General features: G+C 37.5%; 1 protein-coding gene and 1 pseudogene across 7 annotated transcripts; both read right to left on the bottom strand.

Annotated features, from left to right (window-relative positions):
• Positions 1-1,032: 1,032 nt before the first annotated feature.
• On the bottom strand, positions 1,033-3,189 carry LOC118028859 (uncharacterized). Of its 7 annotated transcripts, XM_073405664.1 has the most exons (7): positions 2,929-3,189; positions 2,624-2,686; positions 2,297-2,501; positions 2,107-2,156; positions 1,868-2,006; positions 1,606-1,765; positions 1,033-1,310 (listed from the first exon to the last, which is right to left on the bottom strand). In XM_073405664.1, the coding sequence occupies exons 1-4, from the start codon at positions 3,110-3,112 to the stop codon at positions 2,135-2,137; spliced, it is 474 nt and encodes a 157-aa protein (XP_073261765.1). In that variant the 5' UTR covers positions 3,113-3,189; the 3' UTR covers positions 1,033-1,310; positions 1,606-1,765; positions 1,868-2,006; positions 2,107-2,134. The 7 variants fall into 7 exon arrangements, 1 of the variants encoding a protein (XP_073261765.1); XR_012168353.1 differs by having other exon boundaries at positions 2,107-2,501; positions 2,624-2,824; positions 2,929-3,058; XR_012168355.1 differs by having other exon boundaries at positions 2,107-2,467; positions 2,624-2,824; positions 2,929-3,058.
• Positions 3,190-3,668: 479 nt separating this feature from the next.
• LOC118028858 (putative disease resistance protein RGA4) lies at positions 3,669-7,086 on the bottom strand (annotated as a pseudogene).
• Positions 7,087-18,666: the final 11,580 nt, after the last annotated feature.

Raw genomic sequence — 18,666 nt, 5'->3', positions numbered from 1 at the left:
TTTTTAACTTTCTTGCCGGCAGTGACGACATTGATGAAAAACAATTAATGCCTTGTAACCATTTATTTATACAGTATTTATCATGATGTCGCAGTTGTTCCCTATCCCATGCATGGAGAAAGGAATTAGGATCACGCAAATTGAGAATCACTTCAAGAAGATTAAGAAATCATAAATACAATAACAGGAGATATAATTTATGAAGACAGAAGGGAAAAATAAAAATTGCGTAAAAAAAAAAGAAATATTCAAGCCAAAAACACTTCAAAAAATATCCGACAACACAATCTCAAACACGCTTACCATCTCCCTCAGCCTCCCAATTGAGTACATCACATGTAATGAATTTCCTTTTCCTGTATGTTTCGTTTTAATCTAACTTCTTTCCTTTATAATTTGATGAGGGCAATCAATGCATGTGCTTTGTTTTTTCCCCTGAATTCCAACGTTGTTGTCTACATACATGTGCCTGTACTGTTGGCTCAGTTTCTTCTCGAAGTTAGGTTCGATTTTTCTTATCTTAATGGCATCCGTAGTTGTTGAAGGATTTTTATTTTATTTTATTTAGTTAGCCACGTTTGCAAGTTCTTTCATCTTTCACGAGCGAGTATGATTGCTTCGGAAATTGGAAAAACTTCAAGTGGATTGATTCTGGGCTGTTATCGGAAAACACCACTGGGTGACAGAGCACATATTTGAATTTTTGGTCTTCAATTCGTTTTCAACGGTTTATAGATTGGAAAATTAGAGATTCAAGGGTTTAGGTTAAAGGAAAAGGGTATTTATGTTCGTTAACATACAAATATAGAAGAGATAGAGATGATGACGTAAAATAAATCTCCAGCGATGCTTGTTGTCTCTGTTTTCCAGATATTAACCAAATGCTACCTAGGGTTTATAGGAAATCTCACAGAAGATTGATAGCTTCACAGAGTTATTGAAAATTCTTTGCATATCGACCTCCCCGTAACCATACTCTGTTCCTATTTTGAGTAAGAGAAACCTAAACAAGAAACTTATATACTGAAGAACTACTAAAATAGAAACCTAGACATATAAATTCTCAGCAAATTCAGAGTTTACAGAAAAATCCCTGCAAATCTTCAAATTACAAGTATCCTTCCGTTGTAGGGTCGAATTAAAACTCGTAAATAGTATTTGTTGTCTGCATCACTGGGTGCTGCCAATGCTATTCCATGTGAAATCAATCATAAAATGACATTGAAATGTCCTTCCTCCGATGATCACTGGGTTCCTGCTTCTCCAATCTTTGTCGGGTCCTTCTTTTGTCTATTGTTTCTACTGGCCTACTGTTTTAGAAAATTTTCATATATCAGACTATGCGTGAGAAAAGTATCGAGGAATTTCGAGTATATATATAAAAACTTCAATACTTATCTTCAACATATAGGATAGAATCAGCTAGATACATTGTTTTGATCTACAAGCTATTACAACGCATATTGTTCATTGTTAAACACGAGTGGAAGCCCCACGATTAGCAAACACCCCTCTCAAATCAGACAAGATGTAAGGAAACTAATGGAAGACATCTTATAGTAAGAGAACTTGAGTAGCAAGGAAATTGTTTCCTTTTCCCCTTACCCATTTGAAAGTATTAATGTCAGATGTTTCGTGTCGGTCAGCAAGTCTCTGCCCATTCCCTTCTACACTGGCTGCAATCTGTCCGGCATGCCTCAGACCAGGCTTTTCAATTGCTTTCTTGATGACTTCATACCCTCCTTTATTTCTCATAGATTTAGTGCTGAAAATGTGAAGAATTTTTCAAGTGCTATAAGACAAATATATCAAGTGTGGAATAAAAAGGCAGACAAATTAAGATTCAATCAACGATGCAAAATTGTACCTGTAATTTGCGTGTGAACCAATCGATGAGAATAGCACTGAAAACATGCACACTTGTAGCATTCAAATTGAATAGTAAAAGGGTAAATTGAAATAAAAATTGGCCTGAATATGCTTAGGATCAAATGGAAGCACAACTCCTGCAAAATCAATAATCCTCTGTTAACATAAATATAGACATCTGAGAAAACAATAGAAACTGAAATAGTTGTACTATCTTCTATAATAAAGTAGAGCTACCTCTAAGATGTGCCCAGCAGCCCATAATTCATCTCCGGCAGAGATACAGACTAAAAGTCCAACCCGAAATTCTCATTACATGAAAGTGAAAATGATTTAATGTTGTGAAATAAAATAGGATCAGAATGGTTCTAAACTAGAATTGTAAGATAAAAAAGGTAGAAAGGAAATTCTAGTTCTTTTATTTTACCTGGCCTGGCATCGCTTCTCCGTTGATACCACTAATGTTGATGCCTGCAAGCAGGCATGCCTTGAAATGTGCATCAACAATGTCAGGGCCAAAGGCTTTGTCAACACCTCCACCACAGTGGTACTGTCCCTGAGGGCCAGGATAATCACCGAAAGGCCATTAAACATCGTTCTGCAACAAGGTGTATTCGTGCTCAAGGCCATGCCTGGTTTTTTTTGTTTTTATCAGATTGCTCATCATTCAAAATTGGAAAATCACCTTGCCGTTATCTTATAAGAAAAAAAAAAAAATAAAGAAAATAAGGTGTGGTTGGGAGTAAAAAAATACCATAGCCCTTCTCAGCAACAACATTAGGATGCCTGAATAATTTAGCAGAATTACATCTCATTTCTGTCAAAACAGGCTCATCAGCAGGAGTTTAGGCTTCACACATGACTAATCCAATCAACAACAATAGCCCAGAGAATGACTACAAGCTACAATGGCCATGTCTAGTGGAAAGATATAAGATGTTCTCCCACACTGTATCTACCATACCCAGAACAAACGTAACAAGTTAACACAATATTATAAAGACAAAATTTGAATGGAGAAAAGGAATAAGAATCTCAAGATATAGAATAACATAACACCTGACTGGAGCTCTGAGGCAGCTGATGGAGAAGATGACTTATTGCCAGCAACACACCAGAAGATCCCTAAAGGGACGAATTCACTGCAGAAGTAGGAAGTATCCATGTTACACTGAAGAAAAAGTAGTATGATTAGCAGGCAAAATTCATGCAATTTAATGATCATTTCATTTGATTGTAGCATGTATAACACACTATAAACTTGAATTATGTCATATCATCAAATGCGAGAATAACGTAACGAGGTATTCATTAATATCAGACAAAGTGAGCTAGGGCGCAAATAAAATTTAACAGTAACCAGAGGTCTAAGAAGCCATTCATTCATGCAATTTAGATGGTTAGAAAACGAAAATCAAGGCCCCCAAGTTAAAAAGGAAAAAACCAAAAAATAAAAATCTATATATGGTCAACGGTGAGAAGATTAACTTTTGAATCCCGAAGTGCCAAATGAAACACAGTCGTTATCCTTGAACAATCCACTTCTAGTAGTCAAATTGAAATTTTCTTTGTCCGTTGATTTTGAATGGAAGGGATGTGAGCTATCTTAGGGCCAATCCTCTCCTCTCTTTTCTTCGAGACGCACCTCTTCTCCAAATTTGGACACATCATCAAGTCAACTTGCTGAGGTTGCTGAACTCTTTATACTCCATCCGGAAAAGAACACCAAATTTGCAGCAACCCCAAAATCTCCAAGCTTGAAAGGGACGTGAGATATCCAATCTGATCTGGCAAAGAAGTTAATCCCTTGCATTGCCATATCGTGTTAAGAGTTTCGGAGAGAAGTGAGATGTTGGATACTCTCGGGCAATGAATTCAGCTCTGCGGACAAATTCCCAAGCTCCAAAATCCTCAAGTGCGTTAGATGTCGCCACTCCCTCAGATAGAGAAGCAAATGAACGCAAAAAATTAATCGATAAGTGACGAAGAGAAAGAATAAGCACATCAGCCCATTTCATTGGCAGAGAATTTAATCTTCTACAAATCAGTATCTCTAAAACCTCCAAAGAAGTGAGGTTCCGAAGACCTTCCTCTGGAAAGCTTTCAAGTTCGTGACAATTCTCAATGTCAACTTTTAAGAGCAGAAACGGAGTCATAGAAGTGAAATCCTAAACGACGTCAATGAAGCGTTGCCCTCCCCTGATGATTAATGTTTTTGATGGAGGGTATTAATTGGTATTTCGCTCCAACAGAGGGCAAAGAAGAGATCTCCAATTCTCGAAGGCGAGGGAAACTACACGCATCCCATTGCTCTAATCTCTTCATTGAATAAATAGTCAGTCTCTCCAAAGATGGGAATGGATTTTGCCCATCTCCATACACATGGCTGTCAATACACTTCACACCGTCCATTCTATATAATTGAAGATTCTTGAGGAACTGTAGTTTCCCAAATGGTGGAAGTTGTTCACAGTTGTAACAGCCTCTGAGCTCCATCTCCACTAGATTTGGTAGAATCAAGTTCACCATCCAATATGGAAAATTTGAACCTCCATATCCATCTATTCTCAACTTCTTCAGATTTGAATGAGGTTGAAGCCTATCAACGACCTCCGAATGCCACATTATTTGGTAGTTGATTGCCCCCGAAGGTGAATTGTAACTTCCATTCAAATTCCATTGATAAAGTCAGTGATAGAAGAGCTGTCTTCAAATTCAAATTCGCACTTCTGGCATCGCTTGAATTCTTAACATTATCAAGATCTGTGATGCTCAATTCACCAGCAAGATTATTCAGCCTTCCCAGCTCCTCTATGCCACGACCATCCTCCTTACCCACAACGAATATGCCAAGTTTTCGCAGGCAAGTCAACTCTCCCATTCCAATAGGCATAAATCGAAGTGAAAAACAATACGTTATGTCAACATAGACGAGACTTTGCATGCGCCTCATATCTTCTGGTAATTGGATGAGTTTATTCAACCTCTCAATTTAGGTCTGAAGGTTTTGGAGGGAGGTGATTGATTCAGGCAATATTTGGATGGAGGAAAAGGAGACATCTAGAAACCTTAGAAGTTTTAAATTACAAATTGACTCTGGTAATGTACTTTGATCGTTAATATTTATAACCAAGGCTCTTAGATGCTTCTGTTGAGTGAAACAAAGATCTAAATTATCACTCGCATGACGAACTGTTTGAGGAAGAATAATTGAGCGCAGGGATGTATGTTTGAAATCCTTGTATTCTGGAGCAAACAGTAGTGATCTCTCGGAAGCGCCCACATGGCGAACTGTTTTAGGAATTGACAACTTTGTATCGTCCTCGATCAAATAGCACTCTCCATTCATAATGTACTGTGCAAGATCATGGACAAGATCGTGCATTTTACATGTTATATTGCCCAGCCCATCATCCTTGACTTCTTGAAAAAAACACCTCCCAACTAATTCGTGGAAAATCTCTTCACCCCTGTCATGCAAATCTATTTTCCCATTGCAAGAAATGAAGCCATTGGCCATCCATAGAGCTACCAACCGCTCCTTCAGCATGACATGATCTTTAGGGAATATAGAGCAAAATGCAAAGCACTGCTTCACAGATGGCTTTAGATTCATGTAACTCAAACTCAAGGCAGGTAAAATCCAGCTTCCTTCATTCGGTAGATCCCAAATCTCACTCTCTTTGACATTCAACCACTCACGTACAGTTTTCTTCGAGCGCATCAGGCTTCCAAGAGCTCTTATCGCCAAGGGAACCCCGCCACACTTGTTAACTATCGCTACTCCAATCTCTTTCAAGCGACCACGCTCTTCTGCACTTCTCATCCCAAATGCAAGCTGCTCAAATAAAAGCAAGGAATCCTCTGCTGACAATGTTGCCAAATGTTGAACAGGAGTTGTGGCCATTTTATCAGCAGCAGTTCCCAAACGAGTAGTCATAATAACAGCACTTCCTTTAGCTCCACAACTCAATGCATCTTTCAATTTGCTCCAGTTACCATGGTCATCTTCCCAAACATCGTCCAATATGAGCAAAAACTTCTTACAACCTAACTTTTCTTGGAGGCGTCGTAGAAGAGTATCCAACTGTTGAATATGTGGACTAGTGCCTTCAATGGACTCAATGATGGCACTTGTCAATTTTTTAATGCTGAAATCAACAGATACACACACCCAAATCCGCAAATCAAATTGCTCTTTTATTCTTCCGTCGTTGTAGACTAATTGAGCAAGTGTTGTTTTACCCAGCCCCCCCATTCCACATATAGCATAAACAGAGAAATCATCTGAACTGGTGAGCAGCATGTTGATCAGATCTTCTTTCTCCTTTCTCCTTCCATAAATTCCTGATTCATTCACAAGTGACCCAGTCTGACGCCAAGCAAAACTACTTGCTTCCATCTCCACGGCCCCCTCTCTTAGGTGGAACTTTTGTCTCTCCATGGCAATGGCATCTAATTTTTCTCTAACACTCTTCAATTTATGCACCATTCTTCGTCGAAAAACAAGTGGATTATAATTGATAGAAAAGAAGGATCGTACTCGATTTTTGAGATCTCTTCGCTGCTGATGCCGCTGAGCTTCATTTGCAAAGTCACTTAGCAAATCATCAGCATCATAAGCTGCATCCTTGAGGTCTCTGAGCCACACCTTTATAGCCTCACTCGTCCACTGCTTCTCCTCAGCATCTTGAAGCACAGCTCGAATAGTTCTGATCGTGCGGTTGAGATTTTCACGCTCAGTCTCTAGGCTCCCAGCAAGTCCAAGCTCTCGAAGAAATGAGGGATTCAAGTTCCCCATGATTGTAGTCACGAGAGCAGAAAGAACTGCATCAGCCATAGCTTGTTTTGGAATGGAAAAGAAATGGATGTTGAGAAGAAGTAGAAAAGAGGCAAGGAAAACGAAAAGCGGGGGAGGTGAGCAAATAAATGGTAAGCAAATACGGAGAAGATAAAACAGTATGAGGTGAGAAATGGAAAGGGTGAAAGTGTTTGGTGATGGGCTTTTCTTCTGCCAAGATCCTTGACTAAATTGATCAGGCTCCACCCGGTGCAGACTTGACTTAGCCATGCCCGTAACAGTTAGTAAAGCAATTGAAGTTTCATACAAGGAACATGGCTGTTGGTTAGTAAACGTCGTCTTCAATTCTTTTCCATTGGTTGTACCAGGGGCGGAACAGGGGGAGGCGGGCAGGGGCCCGGCCCCTGCAAAAATATTTTAAATGTCTGTATTTTTAGTGTTTAAAATTTTAAATATAGTATAGTATAATATAGTATATTTTTAATTTAAATAAATTAAAATTTAGCCTTCCTTATTATATCATTCCAGCTCTGCTCCTGGGTTGTACTATCGAACCAACCCGCCCACTATCCACGCTTATAGTAATCCAATTCTATTCAAGAATTAACCAGTTAAAAAATCAAATTTTAAATTATACGGTTAACTTACGTTAATCTAAAACAATTAAAAAAAATATTTTAAATTTTAATATTTTAAAAAGTAATAATAATTTATGTGAATATAAATTTATATATAAAAAATAATAAAATTTAAAAGATTATTTTAAATTTTTTTTATCTCACATTAAAAAGATATTATATTATTATTTTAAGCTAAGTATTTAAATTAATTTTTTATTTTATATTAAAAAAAACATAATTTTTTTATAAATATAAAATATATATTATAATTTTAAATTTACATTAAAAAAATAAAATATTTATCTACTTGAATTGACTTGTTGGTTGGTACACGTCGTCTTCCCTGCACCTCTATTCTTCTCCAATGGCTGGGCTATCTAACCAAGCCGCACGCTATCTACGCTGCAAGCTGGGTAATGCTAAACATAATAAGTTGTGTTTTTTAATCATTTTGTAAAAATGCCTTTTAATTTATAATATATTAAAATAATAATTTTATTGTTATTTTCATATATTAAAATCATTGAAAACATCTAAAATTTAAAGTCTAAAAAGTACTTTAAAAAATTAAACTCCAAACAAACATATTCTAAAAACAAATTTAAGAATATACATTAATTATTTATTATACCATATAAAATAAGTTTCATAACTAAGGTATTGTTTGGCATGCTCTTTTTTTTTCAAGTTAAACTCAAAAGCTGGCTTGGGTACAGCTTCAAAGCTGAATGAAATAATATAGTAACTAAATTGCATGCATAATTAAGGCAGTGTTTGGAATTGTATTTTAAAAATATTTTTAAAATGGATTGATTTTTTTTATTTTAAATTAATATATTTTTTATATTTTCAGATCATTTTTGATATCAAAAATAATTTTTTAAAATAAAAAAAATATTATTTAAATATATTTTAAATAAAAAATACTTTAAAAAATAATCACCACTACATTTTCAAATACTCTTCAAATGACTTAGTTAAATTACATGACGCGCTTCTCTTTGAAATAATTTTTTAATAACAATTATCTTTGAAATCTTAATTTTTCCAAGTTGTCAACGTGATTATTCGATGCCTTAAAATCGTTGAAGTTAAATAGATTCCAGACCCTAAACATTTTAGGGCTCATTGGGCCCAGATATTTTAGACACTCTGAAAAATCAAATCCATTGATACTGGATCCATTTGTAAATTCTGGGCCTAAATCTCTATCGGGCCTAGTTCGGCTCTTGGAAGTCGAAATAACAATTTGTCTTCTTGTAAAAGCAGATTCCATTCATAGGCAAGGACTAGAGATTCTACAAATAATAATTTTTTATACACATAACGTTCCCTTAAAAAAATACAATATCCCACTATTCGAGGCAATCTCCAGTCAACTATCTTTTACTATTCAAAGTAACATGAATTCTTAACGTAGATTTTTTTAATGAAAGAAAATATTTTAACAACATTTTTTTATATCGGTTTGAGGCATTTAAATATTATTTCTAATATTAGATATTTTCATATAGATGATATTGGACAGAAAACTGGAACTGGTTTGCTAAAAAACATATCCCGAAATTATTTATATATATAAAAAATCAATATGCATGAAAAACAGAGCATAATTAAAAATGGGAGGTTTAATAAATTGAAACTCCTTTTGAAGCAATTTCTACAACACGTGTTAATACTCCAATAATAATAATAATAATAATAATAATAAAAGTGCCAATTTTCGCAATGCCGGTGGTCCTATCCTCGGACTCTGTAAAAAAAAAAAAACACACCATTTCTTCGGACTCTGTACGGCAGTGGGTATCCACTTCCTTTCCTCCAAAATTCAATAAATATTTATAGACAGTTGTAGGCGAAATTAAAAGATGAGTGATGTAAAAAATGGATAATAAAGAATTATTATCTAATTTACGATACAAGTTTTCATTGATTATATTAAAGACAAAACACATTACCTCAAAATATTTTATTTATAATAAGTTTTGTTGTGCTTATATCTGATCATAAAATTATCTATTGTATTATTGCTCAAATTTCCTAAACTATTATGTACATGTTTAATAAAATGCTATTAATTCTTAGGAAGCGATGTGAGATCTGGTTATAAGATTTAATTTTTACTTTTAAAAATAGAGATATGAAACCCGAGAAAATAACAAGTAATAAATTAAATTTTGAGTTTATTTTTAAATTTTATTTAAAATACATTTAAAGATCATTATTTAAATTTCATAATTATATTCTATTAAAAAAGTATGAAGGATGTAATAAAAAAACATGTAATTAAAAAAAACATGTGGTAAAAATCTTTTTGAAGAACCAAATAAAAAATAGATGCAAATGAATTGAAAAAAAAAAAAAACTTGAGAAGGTTTATTGTTCATATGGACAATATTTCCACCCCAAGATTTTTAATATATAATATAATGCTTTTCCCCCACACGTAATTCGATCAGCATTATTATGATACATGTTGTAACCCATTTTTGGGTCCCCATGAAAAATAAAATAAATAGCCAAAAAAGGTTAGAAAAAGATAACAGGAGGCAGAAGCGCTCGGAAAATAGTCAGAAAATTGGTCAAGGAATTTAAAAATACAAGATTGATTTTTTTGACAGTATATTCTTGAAGGATGAAAGCCCTATTGAGAAGAAAAATTTGAGTTTGAGGAGAAAAGCCCGAATTTGGATTTTTATGGACTTAATTGGATTTTTATGGACTTAATTAGATTTTTATGGATTTAATTGGATTTTTATTTGAATTTATAGAAGATTTGATTCCAAGAAAATTGATTTTTAAGTCAATTTGGGCTTTAATTTGGAGAAATTTAAGTTCTGGGGCCAAAATATATTTTTTAGGAATTTTATTGGGTCAAATCAGGGGCTCAATTGCATAAATATTGAAGTTTAAGGGCCAATTAGGGACTTAATTGTGAAAATCCGAAACCAGGGACCAATTTGGAGAAGGCGCAAAGATAGAGGGGGCTGTTTGGAATTGTTTCAGGGGCTTAATTGAAGAAATTGGAAGTTTATTAATCAATTGAGGGCTTAATTGCATAAATCAGAGGCCAAGGACCAAAGTGAAAAAGGCGGCCAACAAGAGGGGCGGAGACCGAAGGTGAAATAATGGAGGACTGATCTGGAATTTGGCTCCTTTAAATGAAACGGCGCGTTTTATCCAAAAACGACGCCGTTTCATATATATTAAAAAAAAAAAAAAAAAAAAAGGGAAGCCCAGAACGGTGTCGTTTTGAACGACACTGTTCATCTTCCTCCTTCCCCCCGAGGCAGAGCAGCAGAAGAAGAAAACCATTTTTTTGTTTTTTTCAAATCTTCCCGCCTCTCTCTCCTCGCCCCCACCACCTTTAGACATTGGCCGACCAGCCGTTACACCCGCACTAACGATGGTCCCCCACGGTTATTCCCCTATAAATAGAGAAGAAAACCGAAAAGAAAAGGGGGAACCCGAAGGGAGGAGAGAGAGAGGAGACCGAAGAGAGAGAGAGAGACCCGAGGACAGGGGAGAAGAGAAAAAAAACGAGCAAAAGAGAGTGGGAGAGCAGAAACAAACCAAAAACAAAGAAACCGAACCCAAAAAACCAAAAAAAAAAAACCAAAGAGAAAGCCACTGAAAACAAGTCTCTCTCGCCGCCGTTCAAACCGCCACAGCACCGCCCGGAGTCGCCGTACGCGAGCCACGCCACCGCAGCTCCACCAGCGACCGCCTCCACGCCAGGTACCCGTTCCTTCTTCCCTGCATTCCTTTCGTGGCAGCCTTGCCTCCTGCATGTTGCATGCAGGAGGCGGGGGGAGAAAAATAATTCTCCCCCCCCTCGCTGGGCTGCTAAAGCTGGCCCAGCCCGATGCTGGCCCAGCCATGAACGTCTGGGCCGGGTCCGGCCCAGACCAGAAGAAGCATGATGGCCTGTTGGGCCGAGATCGGCCCAACCCAGTCTGGGCCGAATTCGGCCCAACCTTTCCTTGTTGGGTTGAGTCCGGCCCGTTTATTTGGGCCGGCCCAGCCCGAATTGTTTTTATATTATATATTATATAATATGTTATAATATGTGTATATATATATGTATATATATATAAAAAATATAAATAATAAAAAAAAAATTTTGAAAAATCTTAAAAAAATATTGTTGATTTTTCTGCATATTTTTTTTAAAGTGGTTCAATGTTGGTTTGTATTTTTATACTGTAAAGATACAAAACCAGTGTTAAAAATACCCGGGTTTCGTCAAAACATCAAAGATTTTTCAGAATAAAAAAATGTTTTTGCTTTTTCAAAAAATTTTCTAAAGAGTCCCTAAAAAAGTTGTTGATTTTTCTGCATATTTTTATCAAAGTGGATTAATATTGGGTTGTATTTTTATACCGTAAAGATACAAGCTCGTATTAAAAATACCTGATTTTCGTCAAAAAGCATAAAAAAATAATATTTTCCAAAAAAATTGTTTTTGTTTTAAAATACGGCCTAGTCTCTCCAATATATATATATATATATAAATATTATAACATCATATTTTCACACAACAAAGAAAATTTTCAAAACAATATATGTATTAACATGCATTTTGGCTTTAATAACCAGTTTATTCAAGCCATGAGAACTAGGCCAATATTTCAAAAATTCTAAAAAAATCTTTTTGTTTTCTTTTAGTATTTGGGATTACGAATTTATACGTAAAACGTATTCCTAAATATTATTAATAAAGTTTTGGGTATAGACGTTAGAACGGTTAAGATTTTACCCGATAAGATAAAAGACCTTCTTACCGAGGAGGATTTTTCTTGAACCATAGACAGACCAACGACTAGAAGTACAATAACACTTTAGTTTTTATCAGACTATAAAACAATGCAGCTTACCTTAGGTAGGGCGTATTTGGGGTGCTAATACCTTCCCTTTACGCAACCAGTCCCCGTACCCGATCTCTGAGACCAGTTAGGTTTCTTAGTGACCAAAATACTAGGTGGCGACTCCAAAGAACCAAACCAAAATAAAAAAATTCGCCAGTTGAACTCGCAAGATGATTTATTTTTTTGGGGTGCGACAGAATGGCGACTCCACTGGGGACCCATACAATGAGACCATCTTTTTTCCTGGGTAGGTCACCCATACAATGAGACCATCATTTTTCTTGGGTTCGTCACCCATACAATGAGACCATCATTTTTCTGGGTAGGTCACCCATACAATGAGACCATCATTTTTCTTGGGTTCGTCACCCATACAATGAGACCATCATTTTTCTTGGGTTCGTCACCCATACAATGAGACCATCATTTTTCTCGGGTAGGTCACCCATACAATGAGACCATCACTTTTCTTGGGTTCGTCACCCATACAATGAGACCATCATTTTTCTTGGGTTCGTCACCCATACAATGAGACCATCATTTTTCTCGGGTAGGTCACCCATACAATGAGACCATCACTTTTCTTGGGTTCGTCACCCATACAATGAGACCATCATTTTTCTCGGGTTCGTCACCCATACAATGAGACCGTCACTTTTCTTGGGTTCGTCACCCATACAATGAGACCATCATTTTTCTGGGTAGGTCACCCATACAATGAGACCATCATTTTTCTTGGGAAGGTCACCCATACAATGAGACCACCATTTTTTCTGGGTAGGTCACCCATTAGAATGAGACCATTCTCCATCTTTTTTTTACCTGGGTAGGTCACCCATAAGAATGAGGCCATTCTTCCCCCTGGGTAGGTCACCCAAAGAATGAGACCACTCTTCCTCCTTTCCACTGGGGTTCGTCACCCATACAATGAGACCATCATTTTTCTGGGGTTCGTCACCCATACAATGAGACCATTTTTCACACATTATTTTGTTTTGGTTAAATGAGGTCGCCAGATGGGATCTCAGGTAGCTTTGGTTAAAGGGAATCGCCAGATGGGATTTCAGGTTAACCGAGTTACACAATATTTTTGTTCCAGTTGAATGAGGTCGCCAGATGGGATCTCATGTAGCTTTGGTTAAAGGGAATCTCCATTGGGGTTTCAGGTTGACCGAGCTACACGCATTCTTTGGTTTTGGTAAAGGAGGTCGCCAGATGGGATCTCAGGTTAACAAAAAAATATATTGAGCAAACAGAAAGACAATTTTTCTTTACAAAGCTTACTATGCAAAACATCGAGGATTTTTGCTTCGTAAGCATTGTAAAGAGGGGGCATCTGTTGCTACCCAATTTTTGACCTATGTTTTTGATATATTTTCAAAAAAAAAAATCCAAAAAATAGAGAAAAACAAAGAAAATCCAAAAAAATATGTTTTTAATATATTTTCGTCATTTTTAGCATTTTCAACGTCGTTTAAATTTTTTTTAAAAAATTTTTAAGGGTCTTTCGAATGCGTTCGACTTTTCACGCGTCATTTTTTAAAATAATTGATTTTTCGTATTTGAGTCGACGTTGATATTGCTCGTTTTCAAAAAAATACAAAAAACAAGAAAAATCAAATTTTACAAAAAAAAAAGAAAATTAAAGGACCAATTTTGAGGCCGAAACAATATTTTTGCCTAAGGGAATTTTGAATTTTGGAAGGAGGGGCAACCTAAGAATTTTTTTTCTCTTCACCCGAAACTAGCCGTTGCCCCTGACCCAAGACCATTATTTAATCCCTCTCTTTCGGCTAAAAATGATGGACTCAGCCCCCACCCAGGATTTCTTTTCCTTGTTGGCTCTCCTTACGAGAAAAGTTTCTATTTTTTTTCTCATCCCCAGCTTTGTAAAAGGAGAGAGATTGTAGCCATTTTTTTCGAAGATCCAGCAGGAGGGGGGAGACACCCACAAGCCCCAATCCCTTTGGGATTTTTCATCTCCCTCTCATCAACACCAAGAGAAGCCAAGGCAGCCACTCACCCAAATAAAGCCCTTTCCCCCCTGGTGAATTATTTTTTTTCTCCCGGGCAGCCACCATCAGAAAACCAAGGCAGCCCCCCCTGGTTTTGATTTTTGATCGGCTGTGAGACAAGCCTCCATTTTGATTTTTTTTCTTCTTTCCCCGTTGAAGCCGCTGGCCAGCCCCCCACCACTTTGAATTTTTATTTTTTTCTTCTTTCTGGTTCTCACCCAAAGACAACCGAACCAGCCCCCCCACCCTCTGCTTTGTTTTTGTTTTTCTTTCAACACCAGAACCATTCTCTTCTTCTCCTTCAACCAGCCACAACCGATTTTTTTTCTTCTCATCTTTCACAGCCAGCTCACAGACTCTCCCCCAGCACGCCGGAGCCACCACCGCTGGACCTTCCACCTCTGCCTCCACCGCAGCTCACTTCTTTTCTTCCAGTCCATCGCCGACCGAACCTGCGTCTCCTCCTCCTCCAGACCATCAACGGCGTCCTCCTACAGCAGCATCTCCTCCTCCACAGATCCTCCCTCTCAGTTGTTCCCCTTGCTCTTCGCAGCTCCTCAACCGGATCGAAGCCTCCAGTAGCAGTCTGAAACGGCGACGCCCACGGATCGCTGATCTGTCTGCCGCCGGTCTCCTTCTTCAACCGACCACCCACAGCTCCGCTGCCACCTGAAACAAAGAAGGATGAGACAACAAAGGATGGAAACTGATCTGCAAAGACAGAAGCAGATCTGCAAAACAAAAAATTAAAATCAACTGTGTTGTGCATTTTTTTTTCTGTTATTGCAGGTAACGACGATCCTCACCGCCGGCGTTGGGAGACTGAGAAAAGGGAGTCGATCCAGCCCCCCTGTTGTTGGTTTTTTTTTCTTGTGGCGGCGCGTGAAACCACGCGCCGCCAGTGGCGGTGGTGCGTGGTTCCACGCGCCGGAACTGTTCACGCAGCCCCCAGAAATCCTTCCCTGCAATTTTTAGAGTTTTAGGGACTATTATGTAAATTTTGAATTAATTAATGTAATTTTTATTTATTTGTTTTGTTTTTTGAATTTGTATTTGATTTTGTATTTGTATTGTGATGTAAAAGAAAAAAAGAAAAGAAAAGAAAAATAAATGATAAAAAGAAAGTTGTGTGTGTTTGTATTTTTTTATTTATGTTATTGAATTATAAAAATAAAAAAAAACAAAAGGATTTAATTGTTAATTTAAATATGGTTAAATATCTCAAGGACAAATAAAATCAAGTTGTATTTTCCATGAAAATGTGAGAACAAGTTTCTACATATATTCGGGGATTTAATAACTGATTTATTCAAGCCTTAGAATTTGATTAATATTTTAAATTTTCAAATCACATCAGAACACGAAGCAGCTTACCTCAGGTAGGGTGTGTTAGGGGTGCTAATACCTTCCCTAACCACAACCAGTCTCTTACCCGCGATCTCTAACAAGACCAGTACATCAGGTTTCCTAGTAGCCTCCAATGAATTACTAGGTGGCGACTCCCACGAACGAATTCAAAGCAAAACCCAACAAACGATGAAAAATCGCCAGCTGATGTCGTGCGCCAAGATTTTTTGGGGTGCGACAGGATGGCGACTCCACTGGGGACCTTGTAGACTAAGCTTTGTTTTTGTCTGATTTATTTGTGTTTGCATGTGCTTATTTTTTATATGCCTTTCCTTTTATTTAATCGTGTGTTTGTTTTTATTTTTACGCGCATTTATTCATGCATTGTATATAATTGTTTCATGCATCACTTGCCTTAATTTTGAAAAGCACACACAAACTTTAAGTTAAGTGGGGAATTAGCGATTTACCCTAAGACTATTGGTCAGGGTTTAAATGCGTGAAACACCCAACTCATATCTGAGTGCCTGCTTGGTAATGGTGGGCATACGTGTCTTAACTGTTCCTTGCAACGCCCCCATACTTCTTTACGAAGAACGTCACTGGGCAGATATGAGAACCTTCAAGACCAGATAGAAAACTTACCCACTATCACTTAATAAATAGAGCTTGTCCTTAGGTTATGTATCTTATTTGCATCAAGATCAATAAGGATATACTCATCGCACATCACTTGTGCATCACATTTTCATCACGCATTTTGTTATCATATGCATTACAGATCGTGAAACATAGGTCCTACATCCAGAGTCCACCAAACCCGGTCCAGATCAAGAATGGAAAACGAAGAAAGAGCTCACTTAGAGTCGCACTACTAGACCGAGTTGGAATCTGTGAAAAATGAAGTTTCTCGACTGACCAATCTGCTTGAGCAACTTTTAAGAGCGAAGAACGGGGAGGGAACATCTACCCAACCACCTATAGGAGCACCGTCAGTTCATGTCCCGGGGGTATCTCAGAACTGGGGGGCAGATTCAGCGACGGGGCAGCACTTTGCGCCTACCATTCCCATTCAGCCCCCTCAAGCTCACATCACTGTGGAAGGGCCTTCCGATAATAGGTCCACCGGATTTATGAACGATGACAAGATATCAGCCTTGGAAGAAAGGTTAAGAGGAGTCGAGGGAGATGACTGGTTTGACCCCATGCGAGCGTCTGAAATATGCTTGGTACCAAACATCACGGTACCAAAAAAATTTAGGATACCGGAGTTTATAAAGTACACTGGGTTGGAATGCCCAAACACTCACCTTCGATCTTATTGCAATAAGATGGCTGAGGTGATTCATGACGATAAGTTACTGATCTACTTTTTCCAAGACAGTCTATCGGGGTCAGCGCTAAGTTGGTACATGAGGTTGGATAATGCCAAGATCAAGAAATGGAAGGATTTAGTTGAGGCTTTCCTTAAGCAATACAAGTTCAATTTGGAAATTGCTCCAGATCGAATGAGCCTTATGTCAATGGAAAAGAGAAGCCAAGAATCAGTAAGGGCTTATGCGCAAAGATGGAGGGACGAGGCCATGCATGTGCAACCCCCTTTGATAGAAACGGAGATGGTGACTTTGTTCGCCAACACATTCAAGGCACCCTACTATGAGCATTTAATGGGTAGCTCATCTCAACATTTCTATGATGCTGTACGCATAGCGGAAAGAATAGAGCAGGGGATTAAAGTTGGACGCATAATTGAGCCATCGGAGACAAATGTTTTTTTTGGAAGAAAATTGAAAGGTCCCGTTAACAACTTCGAAGGTGGGTCCAATGACAAGATAACGGATTCATATAACCCACAAATACCTACCTCCCATGTGGCCCACATAAACTTTAACAAACCTTTTTCCCCTAATCGAGCAAATGGCCAGTCAAACACCCAAAACAACCACCAAAGACCAAACACAAGATACATTTCAGAACAACTACCGCCATTACCCATGCCTCTGAAGGATATATATGCCAAACTACTAAGCATTGGACAAATAGCTCCTATCCCTACATTACCACTACAGCCACCATTCCCCATCTGGTATAAGCCCGAGTTGACTTGCGAGTACCATGTTGGTATTCCCGGGCATTGTCTTGAAACGTGCTATGGTTTCAAGAACAAGTTGTTGAAGCTCATCAAGATAGGATGGGTGTCATTTGAAGATGCACCCAATATCAGTTCAAATCCATTGCCTGGTCATTACAAAAGTGATAGGGGATAAAGGTTGGAAAACCTTGGTCAAGAATCGTTAATAATGAAGAAGGCGAGATCGAAGGAGAAGACAAGGAAACGCAAATGGGGAAGGAAGATGAAGCATTGCCTCGGTTGACTTTCCACACACTAGAAGAAGTTTCAGAACGGGTTGACCCAAGAACTTCTCGTAGTTTTCAAAATGTAAAACAACTTTATTTGCCTTAGCATGCTTTTGTCTTTGCTTTTATTTTCTCTAGTGAGCATTCAGAGCTCATATTGTCAACCAGATTTTTATGTTTGTCTTTGAGCTTACTTTTTCTTTAAATAAATGATGAGTTTATGCATTTTTTTAACAAATTTGAGTGGTTACAAATAAAGTATCATAAAATGGTTTAATATGAAACTTAAGAAAAGCTACCCTTGAAATACAGCCTCATCTCTGGATAACATAATGAATTGATACATCACCTGTAAATTTTCTTTCAAGACAAAAATAGAGTTTATCAATCCTAAACAATGTGCATTTTTGAAAAAAAACACAATTTATTGTCCTTTCACTCTCTAATGAGTTTTTTGTTGGTGGTTTTGTTTTGAGTCAAAATGAATTTCTTCTCTATATAAAAACCTAGACTAGGATCGCACCCCTACACTGGGGGCAAGACGAGATGTTTTATGAAAAGTTTTACGAAAACCAAGCTAAAGCATTTGACAAAAGCATGACAGAGAGGCAAATACAAGTCATACATTTTGAGAAAAGGACTACTTGAAGAAAGTCAAAGACTTCTTCTCCAAGAATATGATAGGCAACACGAGAGATAAATCCAGCATACGACTTCAAAAGCAAGTTCATGTTAAGAGGGAGTCTCATGAACTAGAAGAAGAGGCTGGGACCTATGTTTCAAAACCA

The sequence above is a fragment of the Populus alba genome, chromosome 17 (genome assembly GCF_005239225.2).
Source record: "Populus alba chromosome 17, ASM523922v2, whole genome shotgun sequence".
NCBI lineage: Eukaryota > Viridiplantae > Streptophyta > Magnoliopsida > Malpighiales > Salicaceae > Populus > Populus alba.
This window is presented reverse-complemented; position numbering and strand designations above follow the sequence as displayed.